This window comes from Delphinus delphis, chromosome 18 (genome assembly GCF_949987515.2).
Source record: "Delphinus delphis chromosome 18, mDelDel1.2, whole genome shotgun sequence".
NCBI lineage: Eukaryota > Metazoa > Chordata > Mammalia > Artiodactyla > Delphinidae > Delphinus > Delphinus delphis.
The window spans coordinates 77654982-77682224 of NC_082700.1; the positions used below are offsets into that span (position 1 = coordinate 77654982).

General features: G+C 63.4%; 1 protein-coding gene across 3 annotated transcripts in view; it reads left to right on the plus strand.

The window, feature by feature from the left end:
• Nucleotides 1-27243, plus strand: part of MCF2L (MCF.2 cell line derived transforming sequence like) — a 121333-nt gene that overhangs the window by 89609 nt on the left and 4481 nt on the right. For 2 of the 3 annotated variants that reach the window (XM_059995867.1, XM_059995868.1), the window contains exons 5-28: nt 6182-6301; nt 8183-8299; nt 8772-8921; nt 9585-9709; nt 10042-10156; nt 11208-11327; nt 12513-12704; nt 13109-13300; nt 13663-13822; nt 14536-14609; nt 14849-14922; nt 15985-16051; nt 16635-16750; nt 17968-18037; nt 19266-19358; nt 19461-19553; nt 20341-20466; nt 21283-21504; nt 21618-21710; nt 22750-22828; nt 22984-23050; nt 23891-24009; nt 24233-24325; nt 25336-25410. In XM_059995867.1, the coding sequence (XP_059851850.1) occupies nt 6182-6301; nt 8183-8299; nt 8772-8921; nt 9585-9709; nt 10042-10156; nt 11208-11327; nt 12513-12704; nt 13109-13300; nt 13663-13822; nt 14536-14609; nt 14849-14922; nt 15985-16051; nt 16635-16750; nt 17968-18037; nt 19266-19358; nt 19461-19553; nt 20341-20466; nt 21283-21504; nt 21618-21710; nt 22750-22828; nt 22984-23050; nt 23891-24009; nt 24233-24325; nt 25336-25410 (2752 nt within the window). The remainder of the gene's footprint in view (nt 1-6181; nt 6302-8182; nt 8300-8771; nt 8922-9584; nt 9710-10041; nt 10157-11207; nt 11328-12512; nt 12705-13108; nt 13301-13662; nt 13823-14535; nt 14610-14848; nt 14923-15984; nt 16052-16634; nt 16751-17967; nt 18038-19265; nt 19359-19460; nt 19554-20340; nt 20467-21282; nt 21505-21617; nt 21711-22749; nt 22829-22983; nt 23051-23890; nt 24010-24232; nt 24326-25335; nt 25411-27243) is intronic. The other variant, XM_059995870.1, reaches the window with a different exon arrangement.

A 27243-nucleotide genomic window follows, 5' to 3' on the forward strand; every position in this document is an offset into this window, starting at 1 on the left:
CTCCTGTGAGCCTTAGGGCTCCCCAGCACTGCCTTGGAACTGCCCGGAAGCCAGCGCTTTCCAGCGGAACGGCCGGAAACGCTCGCTGAGCCCCAGTGGCGTTTGTTACAAGCATTCGCTGGTCGTATTAATGCCGAAAGTTCTATTTATATATTCGACACATTTATTGAGACTTAATGTGTGCCTGGCGCAGTGGGAAGTGCTGGGGGCAGGGGGACATCGCAGGAAATGTGTGGACTAGTGGAGCGCAGGGGGCTGACATCGTGACCAGGTGCCGGACACACACACAGGGCACCGGAGACGGGCAGGGAGGTGGCAGGGGGCCGGGCCTTGCCGCTCCTGGTCTGTGCCCCTCTGAGCTAGGCGCGGGGTCCGCGCTGCCCCCTGGCTCTGTGGTGGGGACACAGCTGGCACCTTGTCCCCGTGCAGGGGAGCAGGAGGGGGCAGAGCTGGCCCACGACGCCATCCCCCGCTGTGGACCTGGACCGCCAGCCTCGCTGGCCCTTGCTTTCATCCAGGGGAGCTTGGGCGGAAGACCAGCTGGCTTCAGCTGGGCCAGAGCCCTTGAGGAGGGGACATCTGTTGGCACCGGCCCAGCCTGAACGATTCCACCCCGGCCCCGGGCCGCAGGCAAGAGGCTGTTGATGCAAACACGCGTGGCCGCCCGAGGGAGCCTGGGCGCTTACATAATGCGCTGAAATTTGGGGCTATTTTAAGCCGCCATGTGTGCTGTCTCATGAGCTGAGATTTCTGTACTTCGGGGTGTTTTCCCTTTTTTTGGATGCCTTTACCTCAGCTTGGAATAGAAAAATAAGGCACTGGAGGGTCCAAAGTCCAGTGTCGCTAAAATCAGACTTGCCGTGTCCCCACCAAGAACAGAGCCCGCGACAGCTCACCGGGTGTCAGTTTGATGTGCGTGTCTGCCTGTCACAGCTCACGGTCACAACCCACGGAGGAGACCTGAAGCTGAGAGCTCGAACATTGCTCTTTGCCCAACAGTTGGATCAAGGTTTGGACCATCCTCGGATGGATGTATCTTTCATAAAATACTGTGTATACTCTTCTGGGATTCCATTTGAAATTGAACCCCTTTTTCTAAACTACAGGAGTTCGTGGAGGGGTCGGGGGGCAGCTGGGGACGTGGCAGCAGAGGGCGCTGATCTGTGTTTGGGGCCAGCCCGACTCAGCTGAGTCCGTACCCTAGAGCACACCTTGCAGGAAATCACAGTGAGAGCTGTTTCTAGTCTGCGTGGGGCAGAGCTCCACTTTTTGCTTGTCAAGCCTATGCCTTCTGTGTGCAGAAGAGGTACCAACTGAAGGATCTGAAGCACCAGGATGTTTAGGTCATCCGGCAAATATTCCAAATGCAGCAAAATAATATCGTCCTAAACAACGCTGGTGACGTCCTACCGTGCGCCAGTTACTAGAGGTCTAAGCGCAGCTTGTGAGCACCTCTAGCGCAGGGAAGGCGGGAGCAGAGCAAGCTCCAGGAGGGCTTCCCGGCTGAGGTGACCCTGCTGAGAGCTGGGAGGGGAAGGAGGCCTCGTCTGGGCAGAGGGGTGGTGATCTGCCCCCTCGGAACAGACGGGAAGGCGGGGGGCCAGGGCCTGGCTCCTTCCGAGGGGCCTGGGGCGCAGGGGGTGGAACACAGGTCACCGAGGGGGTCGGGTCATAGCACCGCTCTGGCTGAGGATAACGGACGGACTGGTGCCTTGGGAGGCCAGCGTTGACTCTTGAAGAGCTGCGACTTCTAAGATAAGTAGCTCAGCAGAGCTGCTCTGTGGAGGGGACAGGGCGCCTCCAGCCCCGGGCTGTGCGTGGAGAGGCCTTCAGGCAGCTTCCCTTAAACTCACCTGCGCTGCCGGTGGAGGCTGGGCTTCCAAGGGCCGAGGCCGCCTACGGATGGGGTCGGTGGCTGGGGGTCCGAGTCCAGGCCGGTGGGCAGTGCAGGTCCACACAGAGTGTTCTGGGGGAGGACAGCTCCCCTGACGTGGGGAGCATTTGGTCTCATGATCGTCCTCTGACCAAAGAGATGCCCTTCCCACCGAGTTCTTCAATGTCTTTTCCATAGCGGTGTTTATGGCGGTCTCCACGCTGTCCACCAGGAGGTGGGGGGGTCTTAGACGGCCCCATCCTCAGTGCTCACACACAACCTGCGTGGGAGCCACCCTGGGAGCGAGGGGAGGCCTCTTCTCACGTCAGCCTGTCTGATTCAGACCCTAGGGTTTTCATCTGTTGGCACTGAGACACCAAGTTTCAAGTCTATATTCATCACACAAACTTGTGTTTTTTGACTGCTATCAGACAAGTGTTATTGGTCAGGGTTTGGCTGCTCTGTTTGAAATCAAGTGTATAGTCAGGCTGGGTAGATGTGACTTCGAGCAAAACTTAAGAAAGTAACATGCACATGCACGTGGGGAGTGTTTTCAAACCCCGTTCCCTGAGGCACTGGGGTTCCACAGAGCTTCTGCTGCGTTCCACTGCGTTTAGCTGTTTTGTAAATGTAGGTGATGTCTTTGCATTGTCTAAGGCTCTTAGAATAGTAATTCAGAAACCAGCCTCTTTCTCTGCCTCCAGATTACATTTTAATGGTCCTCGCACCACCTCTCTGTTCCTCAGCCAGTGAAGGTCAGCCTCAGAAAAGAAACACTGGTACTTTCAGGTTACATAGAAACTATTGTAATCACTTGATTACTGAGTAAGTTACAAAAAGATGTTATTTTATAGCCTTCATCCCAAATCTTCCATATAGTTACTCTATTTTTATTTATTTATTTATTTTTGGCCGCATTGGGTCTTCGTTGCTGCGCGCGGGCTTTCTCTAGTTGCGGCGAGCGGGGGCTACTCTTCGTTGCGGCGTGCGAACTTCTCATTCTGGTGGCTTCTCTGGTTGCAGAGCACGGGCTCCAGGCATGTGGGCTTCAGTATTTGCAGCACGTGGGCTGAGTAGTTGCAGTGCATGGGCTCTAGAGCGCAGACTCAGTAGTTGTGGCACATGGGCTTAGTTGCTCCGCGGCATGTGGGATCTTCCCGGACCAGGGCTCGAACCCGTGTCCCCTGCATCGGCGGGCAGATTCTTAACCACTGTGCCACCAGGGAAATTCCATAGTTACTGTATTTTTAAAATAAAGTTTTTGTTTGGGAATTTCCCAGAGCTTTTCATACAGATGTTTGACTCCAAGGGGGAGGAAATTAATTTGCAGCTATAAATTATGATTTAATTTATAGTTGTGTGTGTCTCATTGAAGTGTTCCCACTGGGCTGGGATCTCACAGTTACTCTCTTCAATATAAAGACTCAATCATTTAGAGACACGGAAAGACTGACGCAGAGGACAAGAAGGGGACAGTCTTCTCCACGTTGACGGGACGGTGAGCACGGCTGGTGCCCCTCCTCCCGGGATGGGGTGGGCAAGTCCCCCACCCTGGGTTTCCTGGCCACCTGCCCTGAGTGGACCTCAGTGAAGGACAAGGGCTCGTGTTACCTTGTAAGCTCAGACCACAGCAGCTGTGAGGTGCGAATCAGGGCAATAGAACCGGGCTGAAGGCTAGAGAAGTGTGACTCGGTGTCGCCTCCAGAAAGAGACGCTGAAGGCGGTTTTCCTGAGGTAGTGGACGCCGGTCTCACGCCTGGTGGGGGGGCTACACGGCCCTCTTGCTGATGGGCCAGAGCCCCCCCGTCGGGATGCCCACCTTCTCGTCTCTGTCCACAACACTCAGCAGGCACCTGCTCGGGTGCTGGCACGGGGGACACGCAGTCCTGCCCTCCAGGGCTGTGACGGCGACACCCGGACACATTAGGGACTGTGGGGCAGGCGTGCAGGGGCTGCAGGGGGGAGGGGTGCAGGGGGAGGGGCGGCAGGTGATGGAGGGGCGCAGGGGGGAGGGGTGCAGGGGGGAGGGGCGGCAGGTGACGGAGGGGCGCAGCGGGGAGGGGCGGCAGGTGACGGAGGGACGCAGGGGGGAGGGGTGCAGGCGGGACGGGCGGCGGGCGATGGAGAGGCGGCAGGTGTAGGGCAGGTGCAGCCAGGCTGGAGACAGGGTGTGGAGTCACAGTGGTGACCAGCGCCGTGTGCTGGTGTGCGGAGAGGCCGGGAGGTGGGGTTGAGGTGCGGGAAAGCTCAGCTTCCAGGTGGCCGCGCGCTGGGGCAGAGCACACCTGAGCGGACGTCTGGGGGGCTGTGGTTGACTCACGGGGTGAAGATCAGTAGAGGGGCTTGAGATCGGGCTCTGTGAAGGGCCAGGACCCCGCCGTGGCCTGGGGAGGGTGGCTGGAGATCAGGCGCGTGGCGGCCTGGGCGGGAGGGCAGGAGGGGGACAGGGGGCAGGTGTGCGTCGGCCACAGGAGCGGGATGGCGAGATCCAGCCCGAAGATGTGAGTCGTGTTTGGAGACAGAGGACGATGGCGCGGGGCTCCTGGGCAGACACGGAGGCTGAGCGCTCGCTGCTGGGGTTCAGGGTGGCCGCCCCGATGCGGTGGGAGGGCGGGCCCTGGGGCCGCGGGGCCACGGCCTCGCTGTGTCCCGTTCAGGGACGGGATAGCGGAATCCTCCGACGCGGGGCCGGGCTCCCCGGGCCTCCCTGACCCACCAAGGCGCCGGGCAGTGTCCAGGTGCGGAGGCTGGGGAGGGCGTGGAACCATGTCGGGGGGTCAGGGAGCCGCGGGGTGGGGGAGGGGGACTCTGGGCTTGTTCGCGGCCAGGCGGGGACTTGTGTGGCTGTTCTGGGCGGGGGCTGTCGTGGTCAGCTGACATCTCGAGAGGGTCCCAGCGCTTCTGTGGGGAGCAGCTGGGCAGCGTCAGGTCAGGGCTGCCGGCAGGAGTGACACTGCCCGCCCCGCCTGGCCGGGGAGCCCTGAGCCTGAGCGCCCAGTCCCAGCGGCCTCTCTTTCTCCTCCTTTTTCTCTCACTTGAGGGACCGGTTCTCAGACCGAGGCCACCGGGTGCGGCCCCAGGGCCCTGGGCAGGCAATGCCCCTGTCTCAGCTTCAGTCAGGAGCAGGGCTCTGAACACTACCTGGGCGGCAGAGAGCTCGGCCACCAGGACCGTGCGCTGAGGAAGGTGCTTTGTTATCCCCATTTGCACGTAGGGAGACCGAGGCACAGAGGTTAACCTGTCCAAGGTCAGGCACCTCGTACGCAGAGCTTACGTGAATGTGCGAATCTGCTCACGTGACCGTATCTACGGGTGTGCGCCTGGGTGTAAGCTTATCTTTAGCTCTGTTTTAGGTGATGCCTGTGCGTGTGCATGTGTGTGTGTGTGTGTGTGTGTGTGTGTGTGTGGCTTTGTCTTTATTGCACAAGTGTCTTAGTTTCCTGGGGCCGTCATAACAGATACCATAGACCACAGAGGGGCTCAAACGACAGGAATCTCCTGTCCCCCGAGTCTGCAGGCAGAAGTCTGAGATCGCGGTGTCGGCAGGCTGGTCCCTCTGCGGCTGCGGAGGGGTGTCTCTCCGTGCTCCCCAGCGTCTGGTGGCCTCTGGACACCCTCGGCCATGGTAGCCCCTGTCTCTACATCCATCCTCACACGGCGTCCCCGTGGGTCTCTGTGCCCAAATGTCCCCTTTGTATTTATAAGGACAGAGTCATGTCCGGTCATGGGCCTGCCCTGATGACCTCATCTTAACTCGGTCACCTCTGTGAAGACCCTAAAGACGTTCTGAGCCGCTGGGGACGTGGGCTTCAAAATAAGCAGCTGGGGGCACCAATCAGCCTTAACAAGGGGTCAAAGCTCATTTTTTTACAGTTTATTTTTTATTTTATTTTTAAGATTTTTATTGAAATATAGTTGATTCACAACGTTGTGTTCGTTTCAGATGTACGGCAAAGGAATTCAATTACACATATACATAAATATATACCTCCTTCCTTTACGTTCTCTTCCATGATAGGTTATTACAGGCGCCCCAGAAGGTCAGAGCTTTTGCCCTTGAAGTTGATAAGCAGCAAAGCACAGCTGTACCAAGCAGTGTGACTTTTGTGCTTTTCTGTAAGAAATGGTGATGCTCTAACAGTGCAGTGTCTGTAACCATTTCCACTTTAGTCCGACGTTGGCGTGCTGGAAACGCCCGCTCTGGTGGGCTGGTCCTCCCCGTTGGGACCGAGGGCCGGTGCGGGCGTGGGGACCCGGCTGGCAGCCGTGCTGCCCGCAGACAGAGCCGCAGCCCTCTGTCCCCTGCAGGCATCCTTCCCAGCAAACCTCCAGCTTGTCCTCGTCCTGCGCCCAACGGGATTTTTCCAAAGGACGCTCTCTGACCTCGCCTTCAGGTTCAACAGAGATGACTTTAAGATGAAGGTACCGGTAAGTGCTCACCTCCTGTGAGGAGTGGCCCGGCTCCACCTGGGCACGGGGGCGAGGGGACCAGGGAAGTGGGTGTGAGCGACCCCCAGCTGCAGAGGGACCCCTTTCTCGCCTTCTCACTCCGGCCAGCACAGGGCAGCCCCTTTAAAGGCAGAGGTTGCAGGGATCCCTTAGAAGCTGTGCACCCAGGAAGCCTGCGTCCCCCCAGGGAGGCCGGCCCACGTTGAGCCAGGTACCCAGAGCAACCCAGTTGGAAGGGGTTGCCCGGCAACGCGCCCGTTACCAAGAGGACAGAGCCCACCCCCAGCACCTTAGAACCTCTCCAACAAGACCAGCCAGGTTTCTCTTGGAATCTGAGAATGCCGGTGTGGGTCACCGTCCCCGAGGTTGTCCCCTGCTCTCCGCGCTCAGGACAGAGGGTGCTTTGCCGGCCGGGGCCAGGTGTGCAGGCCACACTCAGCGGCCCTAGACCTCAGGCTCCAGGGCTTGAGGGGAAGGGGGTGCACCCGTTTTCGTAGCATCAAAAGCCTTGGTTTCTGATGCTGGGGGCAGGGGTCTGTGCTCCCCAGGCCGCAGCCCGGCCCTCCCTCCGCCGAGCCATCTCCTGGGCACCAACGTCTCAGGGACCCTGTGAGGCGGTGACATTTGCCCATATTTGGCGAGTGACCCTCGCTAACAAGAGACCCCGGGTCACAGGAAACAAGGCTGGGGTCCCACCCTAAGTGTGGTGGTTGCCCTGCACGTGGCCCCGTGGGGCCGAGCCCGTGAGTTCTCGAAACACGGTTTCACAGAATTCGTCGCCAGCATCTCCTGTTCCCTGGCCCATTTTGGATCATTCTTTAGAATTAGAGAAGCATCATCTCGGGAAGGCTGCTGCTACAGTGTGTCCACGTCAGTGTGCTGGTGCCTGTGCTGACCTCGGTGCTAAGTAGAAAACGTCCAGAGGGGCGGTGTGTTCTCGCCTCTTCTGTCGTGGTTCAGTAGACACGAAGCAGGTAGAAGTCACGGAGGAAGAGTGTTAGGTCCTTGGATAGTGGACCGACCCGTCCCTGGTCCTGTTGGCGTGAATCAGGCTGACCTGGGGGAACGGCCTTGCCGGACGGCAAAGAGAGACCAGATACCTCCGCTGAGAACTGACATCGTAGCCTGTTCTTAAGTGAAAGTTATGTCTCAGTCGGGGGGCCTCACGTGGGCCCCCGACGGCGGGGCAGGTGGTCCTCCGGGTCTCGGTGGCACCCTGACCTCCCACGTCGGGATACAGTTGACCTGGGACGTGTCAGGTGTCCCCTCGGCCCCCAGCGAGCTCAGAGTTTAATAAAACACGAGGTGGTGTCGAGTGGCGCGTGGGCTGAGCCTCCCAGGACCTCGGCAGCAGGAACTGACAGCTTGCAAAGCAAAGGCTGTATTTTTATCCAGGCTCATGGATGGAATGACCTCAGAAGGACAAGAGCAAGATAGGAAGTAAAACTCATCCGTGTGGAAGAGCCTCCGGGGCCACCTGTTCTCCCCAAAGGCAGCTGTGCCGTGCTGGGCACCTACCCCGCCCCCGCGCAGCCTCCCGGTCTCAGCAGGAATGCGGACAGACCCGCGGCTTTGGGGTCCGTGCGGCTCCGTTAGCACGAGGGCCCCCTCACCCATCAGACGCCCGGTGTCGGCAGCGTGCCCGGCTCCATCCAGGTCTTTGCTCGACCCCAGCAGCGGTCGTCTGGTGAGACCGGTCATTGTACACTCGTCTCACGGATGGGAGAGCCGAGGCCCAGGGGGCGCTGCGCCCTGCCCTCCGTGGAGGAGCCGGGAGACGCCTTCCGTCCACGCCTGCCTCGGCCCCTCCGTCTGCGTGTGCGGGGCGCTCTGCTTACGGGCGGCTCTCATCCTCCCCAGGTCATAATGCTGAGCTCCGTCCCGGAATTACACAGCTACATTGACAAGTCCCAGCTGACCGAGGACCTGGGCGGGACCCTGGATTACTGCCACTCCAGGTGGCTCTGCCACCGCACAGTGAGTCCCCTGCGTCCTCCGTAACCATAGTCAATCCAGCAGGGCTGCTTTTGCCTTAAGGTGACGCCTGTTCCAAAGACCTCTTCCCGTCTGCCCGGGTTTTCTCCCCGAGGATGAGCAGGTGGTCTCAGTGGACCTTAGTCATCCTCCCCGAGGATGAGCAGGTGGTCTCCGTGGACGTTAGTCATCCTCCCCGAGGATGAGCAGGTGGTCTCCGTGGACGTTAGTCCGAAGGAGGAACGCGAGTCATGAGTCGGGACTGGCTTTCCTGGGCTCAGGACAGAGAAGAAAGAAGGAGAAGCACGAGCTGGGTTCTCGGCACTCGCCCTCCGAGGAGGGTGCAGAGCCCGTGTTTGTGAAGGAGCCGAGGCCGAGGCACAGGCGGGGAGCCGGGCTGGGCTGCGGCCAAGCTTCCAGGCGCGGGAGCCGCAGCGCGTCAGCAGCTCCGTGAGGGTGCTTTCCTCCCCACCAGGCGATAGAGAGCTTCGCCCTCCTGGTTAAGCAGACGGCTCAGATGCTGCAGGCCTTCGGGACCGAGCTGGCCGAGACGGAGCTGCCCAACGACGTACAGTCCACGAGCTCCGTGCTCCGTGCCCACACGGAGAAGAAGGACAGGGCCAAGGTGCGTGCGCAGGCGGGTGGTGCAGGGAGGGGCGTCTGGGAGGCTCCCGAGCTGGCTGCCCTGCAGGGAAGCTGAACCTCCCTTCCAAGCAACGTCTCTGGTTGGCCCTGCCGTCCTGCTGCCGGGCCCTGCTGATCAGGGCAACGAGACAGCATCCCCGGCACCCCGGGAGCGGGGGGCGGACTCAGACGCCTGAGCCTGACCAAGTGGTCGCGGCACACAACCGGCGTCCTGGTCAACGCGATCGGGACTGTGCCCCCGAGGCCGCCGCGCGATGCGGGCTTTGAGTTGGTGGAGGCCGTGACCCACTGCTGGTGCTTGGCGGCCGCCCCCTACCCGCCAAGAGAGCCCTCACCCCGTCCGGCCCCCGGCGGCGGGCCACGGGAGCGGACACCGGGGGTCTGGTTTCCTGTTACCCTGTCCGGTCCCACTGCCTGGGAGACCCGTAACCCTAGCCCTTCCCCGTTCACGGTGGGAGCGCCTCCCCAGCACTGCTGGGCGGTCAGCAGAGGGTCTGGGGGACAGGCGGAGGCCACCGTGTGCCCACCTGATTGTCGTCACCTTCACACTCCCCTGCGGGGCCGGGCGCCACGGAGCCCACCGCCGGGGGCCAAGTCCAGGGCCCGGCGGCCTGGGGTGATGGGCGGCGCGCTCTTCCCACAGGAGGACATGAGGCTGGCGCTGGACGAGGGGCGGAGCGTCCTGGAGAGCATCCGGGAGCCGCTGGCCCGGGGCCCGGAGCAGAGCCCGAACCAGGACCAGCTGGACAGTCAGAGCACCGTGCAGAGGTGAGGCCGGGGCCGGCGGGGTCAGGGCGGCAGCGCGTGACCTGCAGGCGCAGAGGCAGCTCACCGCTTCCTCGTGCCCTGAGCTGAGGTTGTGAATGACAGGCCCAAACGGCCACGTCTGCACCTTTTAAAACAACACACTCAGCACAACCACCCGCCCCAGGCGGCTCCGAGAGACCCAGGGCGTCGAGGGCAAGGGCAGGGCCCCGGGGGGAGACAGACCCCGGCCCCCCGAGCCCTCCGACGTGCCCCCTCGCGTGTGGAGGGCAGACCGAGCGCCCCGCCCGCTTGGCGCTGCAGGGGCCCCGCATGGCTGCCGTCCCCTCTCGCAGGCTCCTGGCCCAGCTGAGTGAAACCGAGGCCGCCTTCGATGAGTTTTGGGCAAAGCATCAGCGAAAACTGGAGCAGTGCCTGCAGCTCCGGCACTTCGAGCAGGACTTTCGAGAGGTGAGAGGCCGGGGCTCGGGGGGCCTGCGGGTGGGCGCCCGGCACTGCGGCTGCGGAAGGCCGCCGACAGCGCGCGGTGAGAACTGGCTCGTCAGCCACGCGGAGCCGCGCGGGGCCGCGGGATGGGCTTGGACTACGTGAGCGATGAGTAAACCATTGCCGACGAAGGTCGTAGAAACTGTCCCGCGCCCTTCATCCTTCTCCATCACGGTGGTTTTAGCTGTTCTGGTTCCTTTGCCTTTCCGTGTAAATTTAAAATAATCTCGTCTACGAGACAAGATTTGCCACGAGGAAATCCTGCTGGGCTCTGTCAGGAACGGTGTTGAACCTGCACCTCAATCTGGGAGCATCAGCGCCTTCACTGTGCCGAGTCCGCCACTCAGTGAACGTGCACGTCGGTCCATTTATTTAGATTTTCTTACATTTCTTTCACCAGTGCTGTGTGGTTTGCACGAGTTCAGCACGTGTTTTGTTTGATGTACGTGTGCGTGTTCCGTTTCTCAAGCAACTGCGGATGGTGTTGTATTTTTGATTTCGGCGTCCATGTGCTCATCGCTGTCTGTGGAAGTACAGCTGGCTTTTTGTATATTTATCTCGTCTCCTGAAACCTTGCTGAACTCAATCTGGGAGTCGTTTGGTAGAGTTTCGGGGTTTCTCCACATAGACGATCAGGTCATGTGCAAACAGAAATGGCTTGATTTCTTCCTGTTTGATCTGTATGTCTTTATTTGTTTATTTTTTAAATTGTTTGCCCCGTTGCCCGGAGAGAGCTTCCACCGCTCGCGTAACGGTAGTGAGGGCGGGCGTCCCTGCCCTGCCCCCAGTCTCACGGGGAAGGCGTCTCGCCGTCGTTGCGCCTGTGGCGTCGGCAGTGGGGTCGCCGTAGAGGCTGCTTCTCAAATCGAGGAAGTTTCCCTCTGGCTCTGCTTCTGAGAGGGCTCCGGGCCCCGCCCCTCCCTGCGCGCCCCGTTTCTGCGGCATATACCCCCCTTCTTCTCTCCTTCTTCTCACTGCTCTCCCTGCCTGGTCTCTCACCCCCACTCCGTCGCAGGTCAAAGCCGCCTTGGACGTGTTGGCCCAGAAGATCACGACCTTCACCGACGTGGGGAACAGCCTGGCGCATGTGCAGCACCTCCTGAAGGACCTCGCCAGCTTTGAGGAGAAGTCCAGTGTAAGAAGGGACGTGGGCGGCAGGCGCGTGGCGGCCTGGGGACGCTGTGCTCAGTGTCACCGTCCCCGCAGAGGCCCCCGTCCCTGCCCTGAGCCCCGTGGGCAGGGGGAGGGGCGGCTACCTGGCCCACTCACCCCCACTGACCCCCGTCTCACCCTCAGTGACCCCCATCCCACCACCACTGACCCCCGTCCCACCCTCACTGACCCCCATCCCACCTCACTGACCCCCGTCCCACCTCACTGACCTCCGTCCCACCCCACTGACCCCCGTCCCACCCCACTGACCCCCGTCCCACCCCTGCTGACCCCCGTCCCAGCCCACTGACCCCCGTCCCACCCCCGCTGACCCTCGTCCCAGCCCACTGACCCCCGTCCCACCTCACTGACCCCCGTCCCAGCCCACTGACCCCCGTCCCACCTCACTGACCCCCGTCCCACCCCCGCTGACCCCCGTCCCACCTCACTGACCCCCGTCCCACCTCGCTGACCCCCGTCCCAGCCCACTGACCCCCGTCCCAGCCCACTGACCCCCGTCCCACCTCACTGACCCCCGTCCCAGCCCACTGACCCCCGTCCCACCCTCACTGACCCCCATCCCACCTCACTGACCCCCATTCCACCTCACTGACCTCCGTCCCACCCCACTGACCCCCGTCCCAGCCCACTGACCCCCGTCCCACCCCCGCTGACCCTCGTCCCAGCCCACTGACCCCCGTCCCACCTCACTGACCCCCGTCCCAGCCCACTGACCCCCGTCCCACCTCACTGACCCCCGTCCCAGCCCACTGACCCCCGTCCCACCCCCGCTGACCCTCGTCCCAGCCCACTGACCCCCGTCCCACCCTCACTGACCCCCATCCCACCTCACTGACCCCCATCCCACCTCACTGACCTCCGTCCCACCCCACTGACCCCCGTCCCAGCCCACTGACCCCCGTCCCACCCCCGCTGACCCTCGTCCCAGCCCACTGACCCCCGTCCCACCTCACTGACCCCCGTCCCAGCCCACTGACCCCCGTCCCACCTCACTGACCCCCGTCCCAGCCCACTGACCCCCGTCCCACCTCACTGACCCCCATCCCACCCCCGCTGACCCCCACGCCCACCCCTGCCGACCCCTGGCAGGAAGTGGTGCCCCTTTGCCCCAAGAACCAGGCTGAGCCGGTCTCTGGCGGCTCCACAGGCGGTCACGCAGCGGGCCCGCACCCTGGCCCTGGAGGGTGAGCGGCTCATCGAGCTGAAGCACTACGCCGTGGACTCCATCCGCCCCAAGTGCCACGAGCTCCGCCAGCTGTGTGGCCAGTTTGCAGCTGACGTCGGGCGGAGGAGAGGGCTGCTGGGCAGGGCGCTGGATCTGCACGGCCTCCTCGAGGCGGTAGGCCCCCAGCCCGGCGCACACACCCCACGCCCCGCGGCCCCGCGGGGACGCTCCTGCCGTGGGCTGGGCCCCAGGCACCGGTGAAAAACGGCCCTTTCCTGTGGCCCAGAAGGTCCCGTCCCGACACGGAAGCGTTTATAGGACTCGCCTGCCACAACTGGCCGTTTCTTTAAGAAACCCAGAGGCTGACTGTCCAGCCAGTTCCCTGCACTTGGTCCTCAGCGTGGGTGCGTCCCGTCCCGGGCGATTCACTTGGTTTCAGGCCTGCGTCCCCCAGGGGAGCCCTCTGGACGTAGGGGCAGGACAGGGACGCTACGTCCTGCAGGTGGTCCCAAAGCACAGCGGTCAGCGGGCCACGGGAGACGCCAGGACAGCTTCCAAGGTGCCTTGTCTCCCTCCAGTCCATGAAGTGGTGTGACGAGGGCATCTACCTGCTGGCCTCGCAGCCGGTGGACAAGTGCCAGGCCCAGGACGGCGCCGAGGCGGCCCTCCAGGAGGTCGAGAAGTTTCTGGAGACGCGTGCGGAAAACAAGATCCAGGAGCTCAGTAAAATCTACCAGGACTACGAACCCATCCTCACCCGAGACCTGCTGGTGAGGAGACAGCCTCTCACCTGTTCGACGACGGGTTACTCTGATGATGCCCAGAGACACCGGGCGATCGGGGGGAGGAGAGCAGAGGGTGCCTTTCGGGCCGGACGTCGCTCCCGGGCCCCCCACGCCCCTACGGGGTCCCCGCCTGCGGGGAGGGCCCTTGCTCGGTGCCGACAGTGAGACGAAACCGGACTCCTCACTCGGCCGCTGTCTGCGCCACACCGCCGGCCGCTCGCCGGGCTCCAGGCCCGGGGCCCCTCCCCCCTCGGTGCCCCCGCCTGCCAAGGGCAGCGCGGGGGCCACGTGCGTCGCGGCAGCTCTCGGGAGGTGTCCTGATGAGCCCGTCACCCCCTTCCCTGCAGGAGCACGTGCAGAAGGTCTTCCGGAAGCAGGAGAGTGTGGAGGAGATGTTTCACCGGAGACAGGCGAGCCTCAAGAAGCTGGCCGCCAAGCAGACGCGGCCCGTGCAGCCGGTGGCCCCCCGGCCAGAGGCGCCCGCGAAATCGCCCTGCCCCTCCCCGGGTACGGGCGGTCGCCCCTCCCCCTGGGCAAGGCCCTCCTTCCCCCCCAGCCCATTGCGTAAATGATAAAGTGTCATCGGCCCTCGGCCTGCTCATTCCTGTGCTCACATCCGTGCCACTCCCCGTTGCTGTGGCTGGACGGGGACCGCCTGACTGTCGGGGCCTTTCCTGGGCTCATCCCGCCCGTCTGTCCTTGGCGCCATAGCCGGGATGGTCTTCCCCTCGCGCAGCTCAGCCCTCCACCCCGAAGCCTCCTGGTTCCCCAGTGCAGCGCTTCTGGAAGGCACAGCTGGACGCGAGGCCTTTCCTAAGGCCCCTCCCATCACCTCCTGTCGGCAGACGCGCTGCCCAGCGCCAGCAGGGCTCCCGCTGCTTTCTACAGCTGTGGCTGGTGTGGGCCGTCGGCGCTGAGAGACCCTGAGCCCGGCGCGCAGGGCCCATTCGGAGGCCTCCAGGCGCCGAGTTCTCCCCCGTCACCTGGGAGCCGGGCCGCACTGGGAAGTGGTGGACGGTGGGCGCCCCACGCGCCCGGAGCCCCGTTTCCTTGCTCTGTACCTGACTGTGCTTTCCCCACCCTGCTTTGGGCTGCTCGCAGCTTTTCCTCCAAAAGTTAAAAAGACACACTCAAGAGCACACCGACGGTCCTGGATAAGCTTTTCACCTCCAGGCAGTAGGGTGCGAGGTCCCACTCCTGTCCACTTCTTTCCAACCCAGGCATCCGGAGAGGCTCCGAGATCCACAGTTCTGAGGGCAGCGTGCTCCGGAGGGGGCCCTACAGGAGGGCCAGGGTGAGTGCCCGTCCCCACCGCCCGGTCCCCTCCCTGCCCCCAGCCCCCCCGGCGCTCCTCCGTGCACACAGGCCAGCGCACCTGGGGGGCATCCTCTGCTCCTGCCCCATCCCTCCCTCCGGGCCGCCCCATCCTGCCTGCGGGGCCTCGACCGGCAGGAGGTTGGGTTATGGAAGCAGGGCGTCCGGCTGCACCTTCTCGTCTCTGAAAGCGCGATGTGGGCCCCCCTTTCTCCCCAGAGTGAAGTGAGTGAGGGCCGGCAGGGCCGCGGCCGCTCCACCGGGGACGAGGAGAGCCTGGCCGTCCTGCGGAGGTGAGTGGCCTGCCTTTCCCCCCAGCAGGTCTGAGGACAAGCGTGACCCACCGGAGCTCAGCCCCTGGGGAGGGTCTGTACGTAAAGGAGCCAGAGGCGGTGGGACCAGAGGCCTGTGTTGTCCCTCCCTGGGCCCAGGGCACCCGGCTAGTGGATGCAGCCCCAGGCCACTCTCGCAGGGCCAGCCTCGGACCCACCCCCGCCGGCCCTGTCTCCTCGGGACGGGCCCCTCCTGCCGCCCACGAGCCTTTCCGACCCTCCGCTCCACGTGCTGGTGCCGGGCGTCACTTCTCTTTCTTGGTCTCTCCCCACCGCAACCCTGCAGAGGCTCTGCTCGCCCCACACCCGCCCTGGGCGCCCCGCATGCTCCAGCCCCACCCAGATGCTGGGAGAGTGTCTGTCCCTGCACGGACGCACTGCTGGGCTCCAAACTCTGGGCTGGGCAGGAAGGCACTGCCCACGTGCTTCCCAGGCTGGCGGTCGCTCTCCCGCAGGGCCCCTGCCTGCCAGCCGAGCTGGATCGTCCATAGCTCCACGAAGGCAGCCTGCACTCGGCGCCCTCCTGCGCCCACTCTGAAACCCTGCTCAGACCCCACACTGCCCAGCCTCCCACAGGGATGTCCTCCCCGCCGAGCTCACGCCGCCCTCCCGCCCGCGGTGGGGAGGGAACCCGAGCCTTCCTCTCCCGCGACCTGTCCCACCCTGTGCGGAGCATGGGCACTTTGAACGGCGCCAGGGCCAGCTGACGTGCCGGCTGCCGCCTGCTCCACGATCCCCACCCTTGGCTCCGTTTTCTGTGCGTGAAAACAGGAAGCTTGGTCACAGGCAGTTAGAAGGTGGTCCTGGTCCGTAAGGCGAGGTCTGAGTGGCCGGTTTGCAAGCCAGGCCCTCCCGGGAGCCCTAACCTGACGGCACGTAGACGATCCCCAGGGGGTCGCTGCGGGGTCGCTGCAGAGCCGCTGCCTGCGGGCGGCCGGCGGGGCCTCGGGCGCTGGGAGCCCAGGGCGCCTCAGGGGACGGTTGGGAAGCTGCCCCTGCATGAAGGCCGTCGCCCATCCACAGGCACGTGATGAACGAGCTTCTGGACACGGAGCGGGTCTACGTGGAGGAGCTGCTGTGCATCCTGGAGGTGAGGCGCCGGCGCCGCCGCGCCGTGTGGTCTCGTGGCCACGACACGGCTCTGCCGACAGCCCAGGGCTGGAGGCCACTCGCCTGTCCGTCCCCGGGACGGGGCGCTGGCTGCAGGTGTACTGGCACTGGGCCGTGTTTGCGGCCGGAGGGCAGCCGTGCCTGACCCTCCCTGGGTGGGGGGCTGTGGCCTGGGGGCGGCAGAAGGGCTTCTGGGTGCGGGACTGTTCTATCGTGGGGTGTGGGCAGTGGTCACGGGTGCGGACACAGAGATGGCGCACCCACAGGACTTGTCCTCTTCATGGAAGGTGCGCCTGAATTTACTGAATTTAAAAAGGTTCAAAGGGAGGAGGATGGAACCACCCTCCCTCCCAAAAAACATAATTGGTGCCGCTTCTAATTCAGTCGTCTTTCTGGTGCTGGTCCGGAGAATCACCTTAGATGGTCAGTGAATGAATTTGAGGTGGATTCGATTTCTGAAGCCTGAGACAGCGTCACTTCCCTGCTTGGCGGCCACGTGGAGACCAGGCTTATGCGGGGCTGATGGGCCTGGGCTTCCCCTCTGACCCCTCCCCGCTCCGCAGGGCTACGCTGCTGAGATGGACAACCCTTTAATGACACACCTCATCTCGACGGGACTTCAAAACAAGAAGGATGTTCTGTTTGGAAACATGGAAGAAATTTACCACTTTCATAACAGGTCAGGCCCTCCCTCGGGTCGCCCACGGGCCTCAGGTTATGCTTTGCTGGGGGAGAAGATTCCTCCCTCCCTCTCAAGAGGGATAAGCGGACGGGCAGTGGGTTTGGTAGGGCGTGCCCAGGGTAGCTCCCTGGGCGGCGGTGAGTTACAAGGGCCGCCCACAGAGGGAGGAAGCGGGAGCTGGCCCCCCAGGTGTGCGCACTAGGCCCTTCTGGGTGACACCGAAGCCACACCCCTTGGTGACGCCCCTAGCCCAGCCCGTCTCGAAAGGACGGCAACACCACAAGTTCCTTCCTGCCCGCCCTCCCCTCGTGGGAGCACCCGTGGCCTCTCTGTGGCTGTGGGGAAAGGGTGCATGGTCCTCCTGGGCCCGCTCACCCTCAGCAGTCTCGGGGGCTCTCGGGGAAGATCCGTGGTGGGCAGCCGTCTAGCAGAGAGAAGCAGGTTGGCAGCACGAGCCTGTGGTCCTGAGGAAAGGCCGCTGTGCACGAGCCCCTCCTGTGCTGCCCGGCCCTCCCCTCCGCTGGACTCCAGGAGACACTGGGGCTTCTGTCTGGCCACTCACTTTCACCCTCTGTCCTCAGCCTCTGTCACCTGCCGCTTATAACGGAGGTGTCAGGTCTCACCTGAGCCGCAGCTGGAGGCTTCCTTTGGGGATTAGAGTGAGCAGGTGGCCTGGTCCCCCTGCTCCCTCAGCATCCTCGCCCCGGCCTAGGGTCTCGGCCCGTCCTCGGTTCTGGGGCCCTGGAGGGATTTACCCAGTGGACAGATGCGAGTCAGGAACCTAGAGGAAAACTCAGCCCGCAGGCTCAGGGGCAGTGCTTTGTGGAGGAGGGTCCCGGGGGCAGAGCCAAGATCCCTGACGTCTGCAGAAAACCCGCGGAGCACACGGGCTGTGAGGGCCTCGAGACGCTCCCGTCTGCTGCTGTGGACTCTTCATCCGTGTTTGTGCTGATGGAGCGTCTCCCAACTTCTGTGTGAGCGCAACACCAGAAACACAGCATCCCCATGGGGCCACGGCTGCATGAACCTGAGAGTCTGGTGCAGTCGGGACCCCAGGCCCCGAAATCAGGTGGCGCGTCCTTGCTCCCACAGCCCCCGCGGCCGTCCAGAGTCAGGATGAGTGCTGTCCAGAAAATGACGTCTGATGGCTTGTGACGGATGCCGTCTTGTGCTGGTGTTGTTCATGTGACCTATTGCAAACTTTCTTTGTCTAGAATATTCCTGAGGGAGCTGGAGAACTACATAGACTGCCCAGAGCTGGTTGGAAGGTGCTTTCTAGAAAGGGTAGGTGACTCTCAAGTGCACACTCCGCCTCAACTCTCACAGTTTCTCCTCGCGGTCACATGGCTTTAAGTTCTGTCACAGTCCCCGTCTAACCAACCGGAATCACAAGGACGAATGTTTCCAGTTTAGCTGAGACGCTTTGTGGTAGGGCCAGAAGAATACAGCTTTGTCTGAAGCCAAATGAGCCCAAAAAAAAGAGAGACTATAAAGCATCAGCTTTGAGAGATGCCAGGATGACACAGCGTCTAAGTTTGGATTTGCAAGCGTACGGGTAGCTGACGCTCCTTCCTGCTGGGGTTGGTTTCGTGCTGGTCTTGCCGATCAGGACTCCCGCGCTCACCAGCTGACCCTGCACGTCACTCGTGCTCGGAAGCTGTAGACGCACCCTCCTTCCGGCGGGACGATCGCTAGCGTGGGGGTTTGTGGCGAGGCTCTGGGAGCGGGAGGGGATGCGGGATGCGGGATGCGGGATGCTGTCTCCCCCGACCCTGCTGCATGGATCCCGGTGAACTGCTGACTCAGCAGCAGGGGGCGCACTTCCTTCCTCCCAGTAGTGAAAAGGTCGCCTTCACAACGCAAGCCGGAGGCCGAGGCTCCCTGTCAGGAATTGGCATCGAGGGGCAGAGGGAGGAAAGAAGGGGCCATGTTTGTGCCCCGCTCGGCCTGGCCCTGGGGAGCGCCTCCCTGTGCTCTCTGAGAATCGGGGCTGGGGGAGCACCGCGCCGTGGCTCGGGGGACCCGTGAGCGGTGCAGGCTCTCAGGCCGCCCCTGGCCTGCGGAACCCGGAGTGCGGGTGGAGGCGGCAGCCACTGCTTTCCCCAGCCCGCTGGCCGTCGGATGCGCACGCAAGCGTGAGCACCACTGTGTAGCTGAGCCCTGGGGAGTCTCTTTACAGAGTCGGTGCTGGTCCTGCATTTCTTTTCAGTCTGTTATCTCTGAGGCCAAAGCCAGCCGTATGGACCTAATCTTTTATAAAAGAAGTACCCAGACTAGGGCAGCCCTGAGAACTGAACTTCTGGGGGGCTGTTACCTGGCTGCCCGCCAATGACAGCCGTGGCGTCTGAGATGGAGGCGTGACTGGATTCCGGGGGAGGCCAGGCTGGTCCCGGAGGTGCCGTGCGTCCTGGCGCGGAGGGGCGTGACTCAGCGGCGGGGTCAGCCCACCTCCGGGCGCTGAGGTCCCCGTGAGCCAGAGGCGCCCTGCGACGCGGCCCCTGTCCCGCTGCAGATGGAGCAGTTCCAGGTCTACGAGAAGTACTGCCAGAACAAGCCGCGCTCCGAGAGCCTGTGGAGACAGTGCTCCGACTGCCCGTTCTTCCAGGTGTGTCTCCTGGCTCCCTTGAGCGGGGACGTTCCTTTACTGCTTGACTCTCAGACAAGGAAGAGCGTCAGCCGTCTAAGGCAGAGGTTCTGGTGGTTGCAGGAATGCCAGAAGAAGCTGGACCACAAGCTGAGCCTCGACTCCTACCTGCTGAAGCCAGTCCAGAGGATCACCAAGTACCAGCTGCTGCTCAAGGTGAGAGGCCGGGCGGCCACACCTGGCCGGGCGTCCCCTGGAGCCCCCTCCCCGCCTGCCCCCCCGCCAGCCGCACGCCATTTAGTGGCGGCCATCCCGACCCGTCCCTGAACCCCGTGGTCTCTGGGCACCTTCTTCCCGTCTCTGCGAGGCCCTGGCTCTTCACACGCCTTTGTGGAGGGCCTGTTGTGCGCTGCCCATTGTCGGGCGTCAGGGACACGGGGCAACAGGCGGGCAGACCCTGCCCCACAGGGCACATGCGAGGCTGCCTGTGTCCTGCTGTCTTGGGGGCCCAGCAGAGCAGATCCCCGAGACCTGAGAATGGGTGTGAAGAGCTGTAACAGATGTTCTTTCAGGGTTCAGATCTGGACGGAAGGAGTAATGGCTTAGAGGCGGGGAGACGGGAGCTGCAGCAGGGGTGGGGCTGGGTGCTCGCCCAGGCCAGGCGCTGCGAGGGGCCTGCCCTTGCCCAGCTCAGGGACAAGCCCGATCTGCAGCTGCGAGGGCTGGGGTGTAGGCCCGCAGCGGCCGGGAAGGTGGCTTCCTGAGGCGCTCTGGGGCCAGGGGCTCGGGCAGGCCCCCCGTGGGGGGAGGGCGTGAGTGTCTGAGTGCGTGTGGGGTGTTGTCCCCACCGGCGACGACTGCTCAGGGAGCCGCACACGGGTCCCGAAAGTCGGTGCCCGGGGCTGCCCAGGGCCTTCACCTGTGGGGCAGAGCACGGGCATCCCAGCCGCTCTCGGTGGAGTGGCGGGGTTCAGTGTCCAGACGGGCGTGGAACCTCCCCCAGGAGATGCTGAAATACAGCAAGAGCTGCGAGGGGGCCGAGGACCTGCAGGAGGCCCTGAGCTCCATCCTGGGCATCCTCAAGGCTGTGAACGACTCCATGCACCTGATCGCCATCACGGGCTATGAGGTGAGGCCCCGACCCTGTCCTGCAGGGGGAGCCCACGAGCCGGCGGCGGGGCCTCAGGCCGTCCCGGTGCCAGCGCGGGCCCTACTCGCGCACCCCCCAGAACGCCGTCAGACCCGGTTCTGGCTGGGCCGCGGCCGCCCTGCACGCGGCTCACCAGCCTGTGCGGCAGCCAGGGCGCTTCACCCCGTGGCTGCAGCTCAGCGCAGAGGCGGCTCCGAAAACACCTCCCTCCCGGCCTTTCCCTGAACCCGTTTTGTTCTCGGTGACGCCCGTGTGGGCGCGACCTTGAGACCCCGCCTCCTGGCCCTCTGCGCCCGCGTAGGCCGCGCACGGTTCCTGTCCTCTCTGTAAATCCGCTCAGCACTCGCCTCTGTTTTTTCATTAGTAGACTTTCTTTCTGGAGCAGTAGCGGGTTCACAGCAAAACTGAGGGGAACGCGCAGGGGTTTCCCACCCAGCCACCCCCGTCCGGCCCGCCCCGTGGAGTCGGGCGTTTGTCACAGCCGACGGCCTCCACTGGCATGTCGCCCAGAGTCCACGGCCCACGGCAGGGTCACTCTGGGGGTTTGGACAAACCGATGACCTGTGTCCCGCACGGTAGCGTCACACAGAGCAGCCCACTGCCCTAGACACCCCTGGGCTCCCCTGTTCATCCCCGCAGACCCCCTGCGACCCCCGACCTTTCCAGCACACCACAGACTTGCCTCTCCCGGGTGTCGGGCCGTTGGACCCCGCGGGGTGCAGCCCGGCCTCCCAGACGGGCTCCTCGGCCGCACGTGCTCTGGGCGCTAACTGCACCCCACGCCGCCGCCTTTAGGGGAACCTGAGCGACCTGGGGAAGCTGCTGATGCAGGGCTCCTTCAGCGTCTGGACGGACCACAAGAAGGGCCACACCAAGGTGAAGGACCTGGCCAGGTTCAAGCCCATGCAGCGCCACCTGTTCCTGCATGAGAAGGCCGTGCTCTTCTGTAAGAAGCGGGAGGAGAACGGCGAGGGCTACGAGAAGGCCCCGTCCTACAGCTTCAAGCAGTCCCTGAACGTGAGTGAGGCCGCCCCGCGGAGACCCTGGGGCCCCCGCTGGGCCGCGACGCCCACCTTCTGGAGCAGGGGGTGCCCTTGCCCGGACGCCTACCGCCCGCCCCGCCCTCACAGATGACGGCCGTCGGCATAACGGAGAACGTGAAAGGGGACGCGAAGAAATTCGAGATCTGGTACAACGCCAGAGAGGAGGTGTACATCGTCCAGGTAGGCCCCGCGCTCTCGGGCCAGGCTGCGGGCTCTGCCCAGCTCCGTCAGGACCGCCGGTGAGCGTCTTCTGCTGAGAGCTGCTGTCTGGAATCTTCGGAAAGCTCTATTCCCCGGAGGCCAGGGCCCCGCCATTCGTTTGGGGCTGCCCTGGGCCGTCAGTCACTAAGCTGAGCCCGGGTCAAGGCACAGGGACGCCGCGGGGCAGGGGTGCCCCAGGTGCCTGCCAGGAAGTGGGCTCCTGGTCCCCGGACGGCGGGGGGTCCCGGCCCGCCTGGGCCAGGCATCCTCGCTGCCGCGCACGACCAGGCGCCTGCAGGGAGCGTGTCCTCCTCGCTCGCCGGTGATGGCGGGAGGTGGTGGAGTGTAAGTTCGCCCATGAGCCCGGGAGAGACTCCAGCCCGAGAGGGCGATCCGGCACTGGGAGGTGCCTCGCCAGTTGCCCTTGACCGTTCTGACGCCCTTGGTGGTCTGGGCCTGGGGGCCCTGGGGGTGTCGCAGCACCGCAGCGTGGAGGCCCCGGTGACCTGCACTCTTCACAGCTCACAACACCCAGGCTAGCGCGGCCGGCCGAGGGCCCCACAGAGCTACAGCGGGAGCGGCCAGGGGCTCGGCCGGCGCCCCGGCTTTGCACAAGCCCAGGGTCCTCAGGGCCCAGCCGCCCGCCTGCACAGCCCTCGGGCCCCAGGCAGAGTGGAGGTGGGGCAGCAGCCCGGCCGCGCTGGTCCAGCTTCTGGTCCACTTGCGGGATGTCAGACGCCCGTCGTCCTTGTCAGCTAGGGAGACGTCAGGGCCGCATCCCAGAGAAACACTCTCGGGGCAGGCCACGTTGCAGGGGCTCCCACTGAGTCAGAGTCAGAGACCGTGCAGGGTGCTGGCGTGGGGTCCGTGCACGGGCGCCCGCGGGGATGCCGCCCCGCATCGCGAGCGTGGCGCCGTCAGCCCCGATTCTGAGGGGCCCGGGCGCCTGCAGAGTGAGACCCTGACGCGTCCCTCGGGAACACACGCACTCACCTTCCGGTCTGCTTTGGCGGCACAGGCACCAACTCCTGAAATCAAGGCCGCCTGGGTGAGCGAGATCCGGAAGGTGCTGACGAGCCAGCTGCAGGCGTGCAGAGGTGAGGGCGCGGCCTCTGGGCTGTCCCCCGGGGGCCCGTTTATGTCCCGCAAAGCCTCCTCGGGATCCTTAGCCACCTGAGGCACCGCGGTAGCACCTGGAGGGGAAGGTGCTGGACTCGCGTTCCTGAGCCACGCTGGGCTCTTGTCCCCGCAGAGGCCAGCCAGCACCGAGCCCTGGAGCAGTCCCACAGCCTGCCCCTGCCCGCGCCTGCCGGCACCAGGTGAGGCCCGGCCGCGCGTCGGGGATGTCACCAGTGGGAGCCAGCCTGTGCCGCTGGGTCTCCGCGGCCTTGTCACCGAGCCTCCTGGTCATCGGGGTCGCTCTGGAGAGCGTCCCTGGGGTCGCATGCTGCTGGGTCAGTCCCGGCAGGTCAGCGTCAAGGCGTGTGCCTCTAGCCCTAGCCCCAGCCCAAGGCCCGTCCGCAGCATCTCTGACCGTTTTCCATCCGGGCGGTATTTCCCATCACGATCAGTGCGCGGTGGGCGGCTGTTCCAGAGAGCAGTCCAGCGCCAGCACTGCAGTGACGGTAGTATCCCAGGTGGGCAGGGACCCCGGGCACGGGAGGCTCAGAGCCAAGGCCGAGGCCCATGGCTCGCAGACAGACGCAGGGTCACATTTCACGCTGGCCTCATCGTACCTTTTCTGCCCTTATTTTTCCTTTGTTATTTTATTCATTCACTTACTTGTTTACTGTTTCTTATGTAAGCCACGTCTAATTATTCATGGTTGAAATAATAATGATGCTCTAATAATGATTAATGGTCTAAATAAATAAACCACAGAACAATAGCTTTAAAGGAGAAAGGGCCCCCCCAGGGGAAAGAAAACAACAACAAAACCGCCTCCTACTTAATAGTCAGGGAGGTGGGTTTTGTTCTCACTTGGCTCCGCCCAGAGTCTGGACATGAGTGGCCGTGGCCGTGGCCCTGCGGCGGGAGACACGCAGCCCGAAGGCCTGGGTAGAAGCTCAGGGAGGTCTCCACCCTCCTCCTCACAGACCCTTGAACGCCAACCAGGCAACAACATTCTCTTTCTTTTTCCATGTGTCTGATGTCCTTAGTCCCTCTAAAGGGAACACAAAAGACGTCAGAAAGTTGGAAGAAAGAAAAACGGACCCGCTGACCCTGGAGGGATACGTGGGCCCCGCGCCACTGCCGAGGTCCCCCGAGAAGGGCAGAGGTGAGTGTTGGGGCCAAGCCCAGAAGTGCCGGGAGCTGCATCGGGGGTCCGCGGCGGGAGTGTCAGGGCCTCACAGCCCCCGGTGGGCACAGGGAAGGTTCACGGAGAGCGCGGGGCCCGGCCGCCTGCACAGAGCACAGGGGCCTGGGCAGGGGGCCCGGGCGTGACCGCCTGCCCTCTGGGGCCGCCCGGCGCCCTCTGCACTGCCCTCTCTTCCCCGCAGATGACGCGGTCACTAGCTCTACTCCAGAAAGCTCTGCGCTTTCCAAAAAGCGCTTCACCCTGCAGAGCTTTGCTGCCCTCAAAGGTCAGAAAGGTAAAGGTGCCCGGCCCCGGCCGGCCAGCGGGCTTCTGGGCGGGTCGCGCCCATGGCTGTCTGTCATCCATCCGTGCCGTGCTCATCCGTGTGGACGGTCTCGGGAGGGGCATCTGCCTCTCGCGTGGGTCACCAGGCACGCGTCTGCCGCTGAGTCGCTCTTTCCCTGACGCTGGCGGGTCTGTCGTTCGTGCAGCCAGGGCTCTGTTTTCAGGGCCTTTTCTTTGCAGAGGTGGAGGTGAGCTCTTCTGACAGAGGCCCGCCTGCCAGGAGCTGGGACTGTCCTTTGCTTTTCTGGTCCAGCTCCTCCCTTTCCTGCCTTTTCCCGTGGGGTCCCCGAGGGCATTGCTCCCCCTGCCAGAGTGCGAGGCATCCGCTTCCCTCTGGGCGTTTCTAGTGCACAGGCGGGTTCAGAACACCCGATGGAGGTCTCTAAGAGCTTGCCTGGGCTGCTGAGCAGTGAATATGGGGGAAACACACCCAGACAGCACAGGAGGCCAGCCCTGAGGCTCCAGGCGGGTCGCTAGAGGACTCCCTTCCCGATTCTGAAAGCCCGTCTTGTCTAGAGGTCTTTTCATTGGTCCAAATATTGGAGGGTTTTTTTCTTTTTTTCCCAATTTATAAAATACTTTTAAGTTGACCTCAAACAAACAAACAAACAAACAAAAAGACGGACGAATCCCGGTCCTTATACCTTGCTGGGTTTGGCGAGCATGCGTACTGGGCATGCTCTACGTGGAGCTCAGAAAACAAACCAAGGGGCAGCTTACCTAAAGCTACGATGCTGACGCAGGGCCATCACCCGCCCGTCTCCCCCTCCTGCTCTCCTGGGCCTCCCCCTGGACCTCTGGATCCCTCCGCCAGCTGAGCCGTGTTCCCAAGAAGCAGCCTGTTGCCGCCGTGTGTGTCTCACCCCAGCATGAGCTCGCTGTGTCCCCCGCCCCCTTGGTGCTCCGCTCGCTCCTCACTCCGTCTCTCCCGTTCTGTCTCTGCTCCTCCTCCTCTTGCAGCCTCTCCTACCAGTCCCGACAAAAAAGCTAAGCGGCACCAAGTAAAGAGCGACCCAACGCCTTTCGGTTTACGAGGTAGAGTGGCTCCGCCTCCTGGACTAGCCTGGCGCCATTTCCCCATCCGGTTAGGGACCCTGTCTCGCCATCTGAGCTGCCCAGTGAAACAGGTCCCTCCCAGCCAGGAGCACAGTCACTGTTTTGTTCAAAGCCTGACGCTCCGGCCACAGGTACCGTGGTGACGTCACGCGTCTCGGTCCGAGGCCTCAGGCCAGGTGTGCCCAGAATACGCAGAGCTGCCCACGGGCCACCAGGTGGCAGCGGCTGACACCTGGCTGGTGCCTGGGCTGGGCTGGGCTGTCTTAGTGGCTGCGGGGCTCCACGTCCCAGGCCCATCCTTCCTCACCGTTTGTCCCCATGCTTCTGGGGATGCAGACAGATGGGGTGAGGTTCCGTATTGGAACTTGGGCCTTTGTCTCTCTTGCCCTCATATTCTGAGGGCAGAGCCCCCCCCACCCAGGGAAACCCAGAGCCCCCCATCTCCACCCGGCCCAGGTTGAGGGTCTAAGGCTCGCAGACAGGGTTTCACTCTGTGAGCTATCCCGCGCTTCCAGACCATGTGATGGTACTGTCGGGCCAGATCCCGACGCAGACCCCCCTCGGGCCTCAGTCCACAGTCCGCGCTGCAGGGACCCAGGCCGCAGGGACCCAGGGCTCTTCCATGGGCAGCTGGAGAGCCCAGAGACCCACCCCTACCCCAGCCTGCACCCAGCCCTGCAGACGGAGCCCCAGGCACTTGGGAGTAGAATCACCTCCCCACCACCATCTCCGTCTCCAGGAGGGGCTGGACTTGGCCATTAGTGTTCCTGCTTAAGGCCCAGAGGTGCCCGAGGCATCTCTCTGCTTTGCTGACTCTCCTTGTGTGGGAGGCTGCAGTCTACTCCCTTTGAGCCCAGTGTGTCACCTCTGCGAGCTCCTCTGCTCACCTGTGAGACAGGGGAGGTGACCTCATGTCCTGGTAGATGAGTGTTAGGGCCTTGAGCTCAGGCCCAGCTGCCAGCCCCCCTCCCTCCCTCCTCCTCCCCCTCCCCCTGCCCTCCCCCTTACTCCCTCCCCTCCCCCTCTCCTCCCCCTTACTCCCTCCCCCTCCCCCTTACTTCTTCCTCCTCCTCTCCCTTCCCCCTCTACTCCTTCCCCCTCCCCTCCCCTCCCCCCTCCCCTCCCCTTCCCCTCCCCTCCTCCTCCCCCTCCAGCTCCTCTCCCCTCCTTCCCCTTCCTTCCCCCTCCTTCCCCTTCCTTCCCCCTCCTTCTCCCATCCATCGGAATCACTTCAGTCCACAGCAGGTGACAGGGAGCTGCAGGCCGTCCTGGCTGGCACTCTTGAAAATGCCAAGTGCTTGCTTCCTGGAGTTGCATCAGCCCCTTGTTTTTTCAGTATCAGTGTCAGCGACTCTTTTACTGGAACGAGAGGTGACCGTATTCACGGTTCCTTGGCCTGATGTCCTCCTCGAAGCCCCCAGCATCCTACGTGGATTGAGAGCGGGCCACGGGGCTCAGTGTCTCATGCTTATTCCCGTGTCACTGTGTTGACACAGGGACCGTCCCACTTGTTAGCAGAGGGTCACTCAGAGGCCGCGGGTGGCCGGGTGTGACCGAAGGGCAGAGCCGTCTGTCCACGCAGCTCTCCAGTGAGGGTTTACACACCTCGTTTCCAGGGGCTGCCCTCTGCCCAGGCAGCAGCGTCGTCCTTCTGCCTCCGCTGTCCCCCTTCGGACACATGCTTCCATTTGGCCGGGAGCCCTGTGTCTATCGGTGCTGGGCTGGAGGGTGGACATTTGTGGCCAGCTGCCCGGCGCCGGGGCCCCTGGTGACCCCCACCCGGCGTCCGTCTGAGCTTCCCGCCCTGGGCGG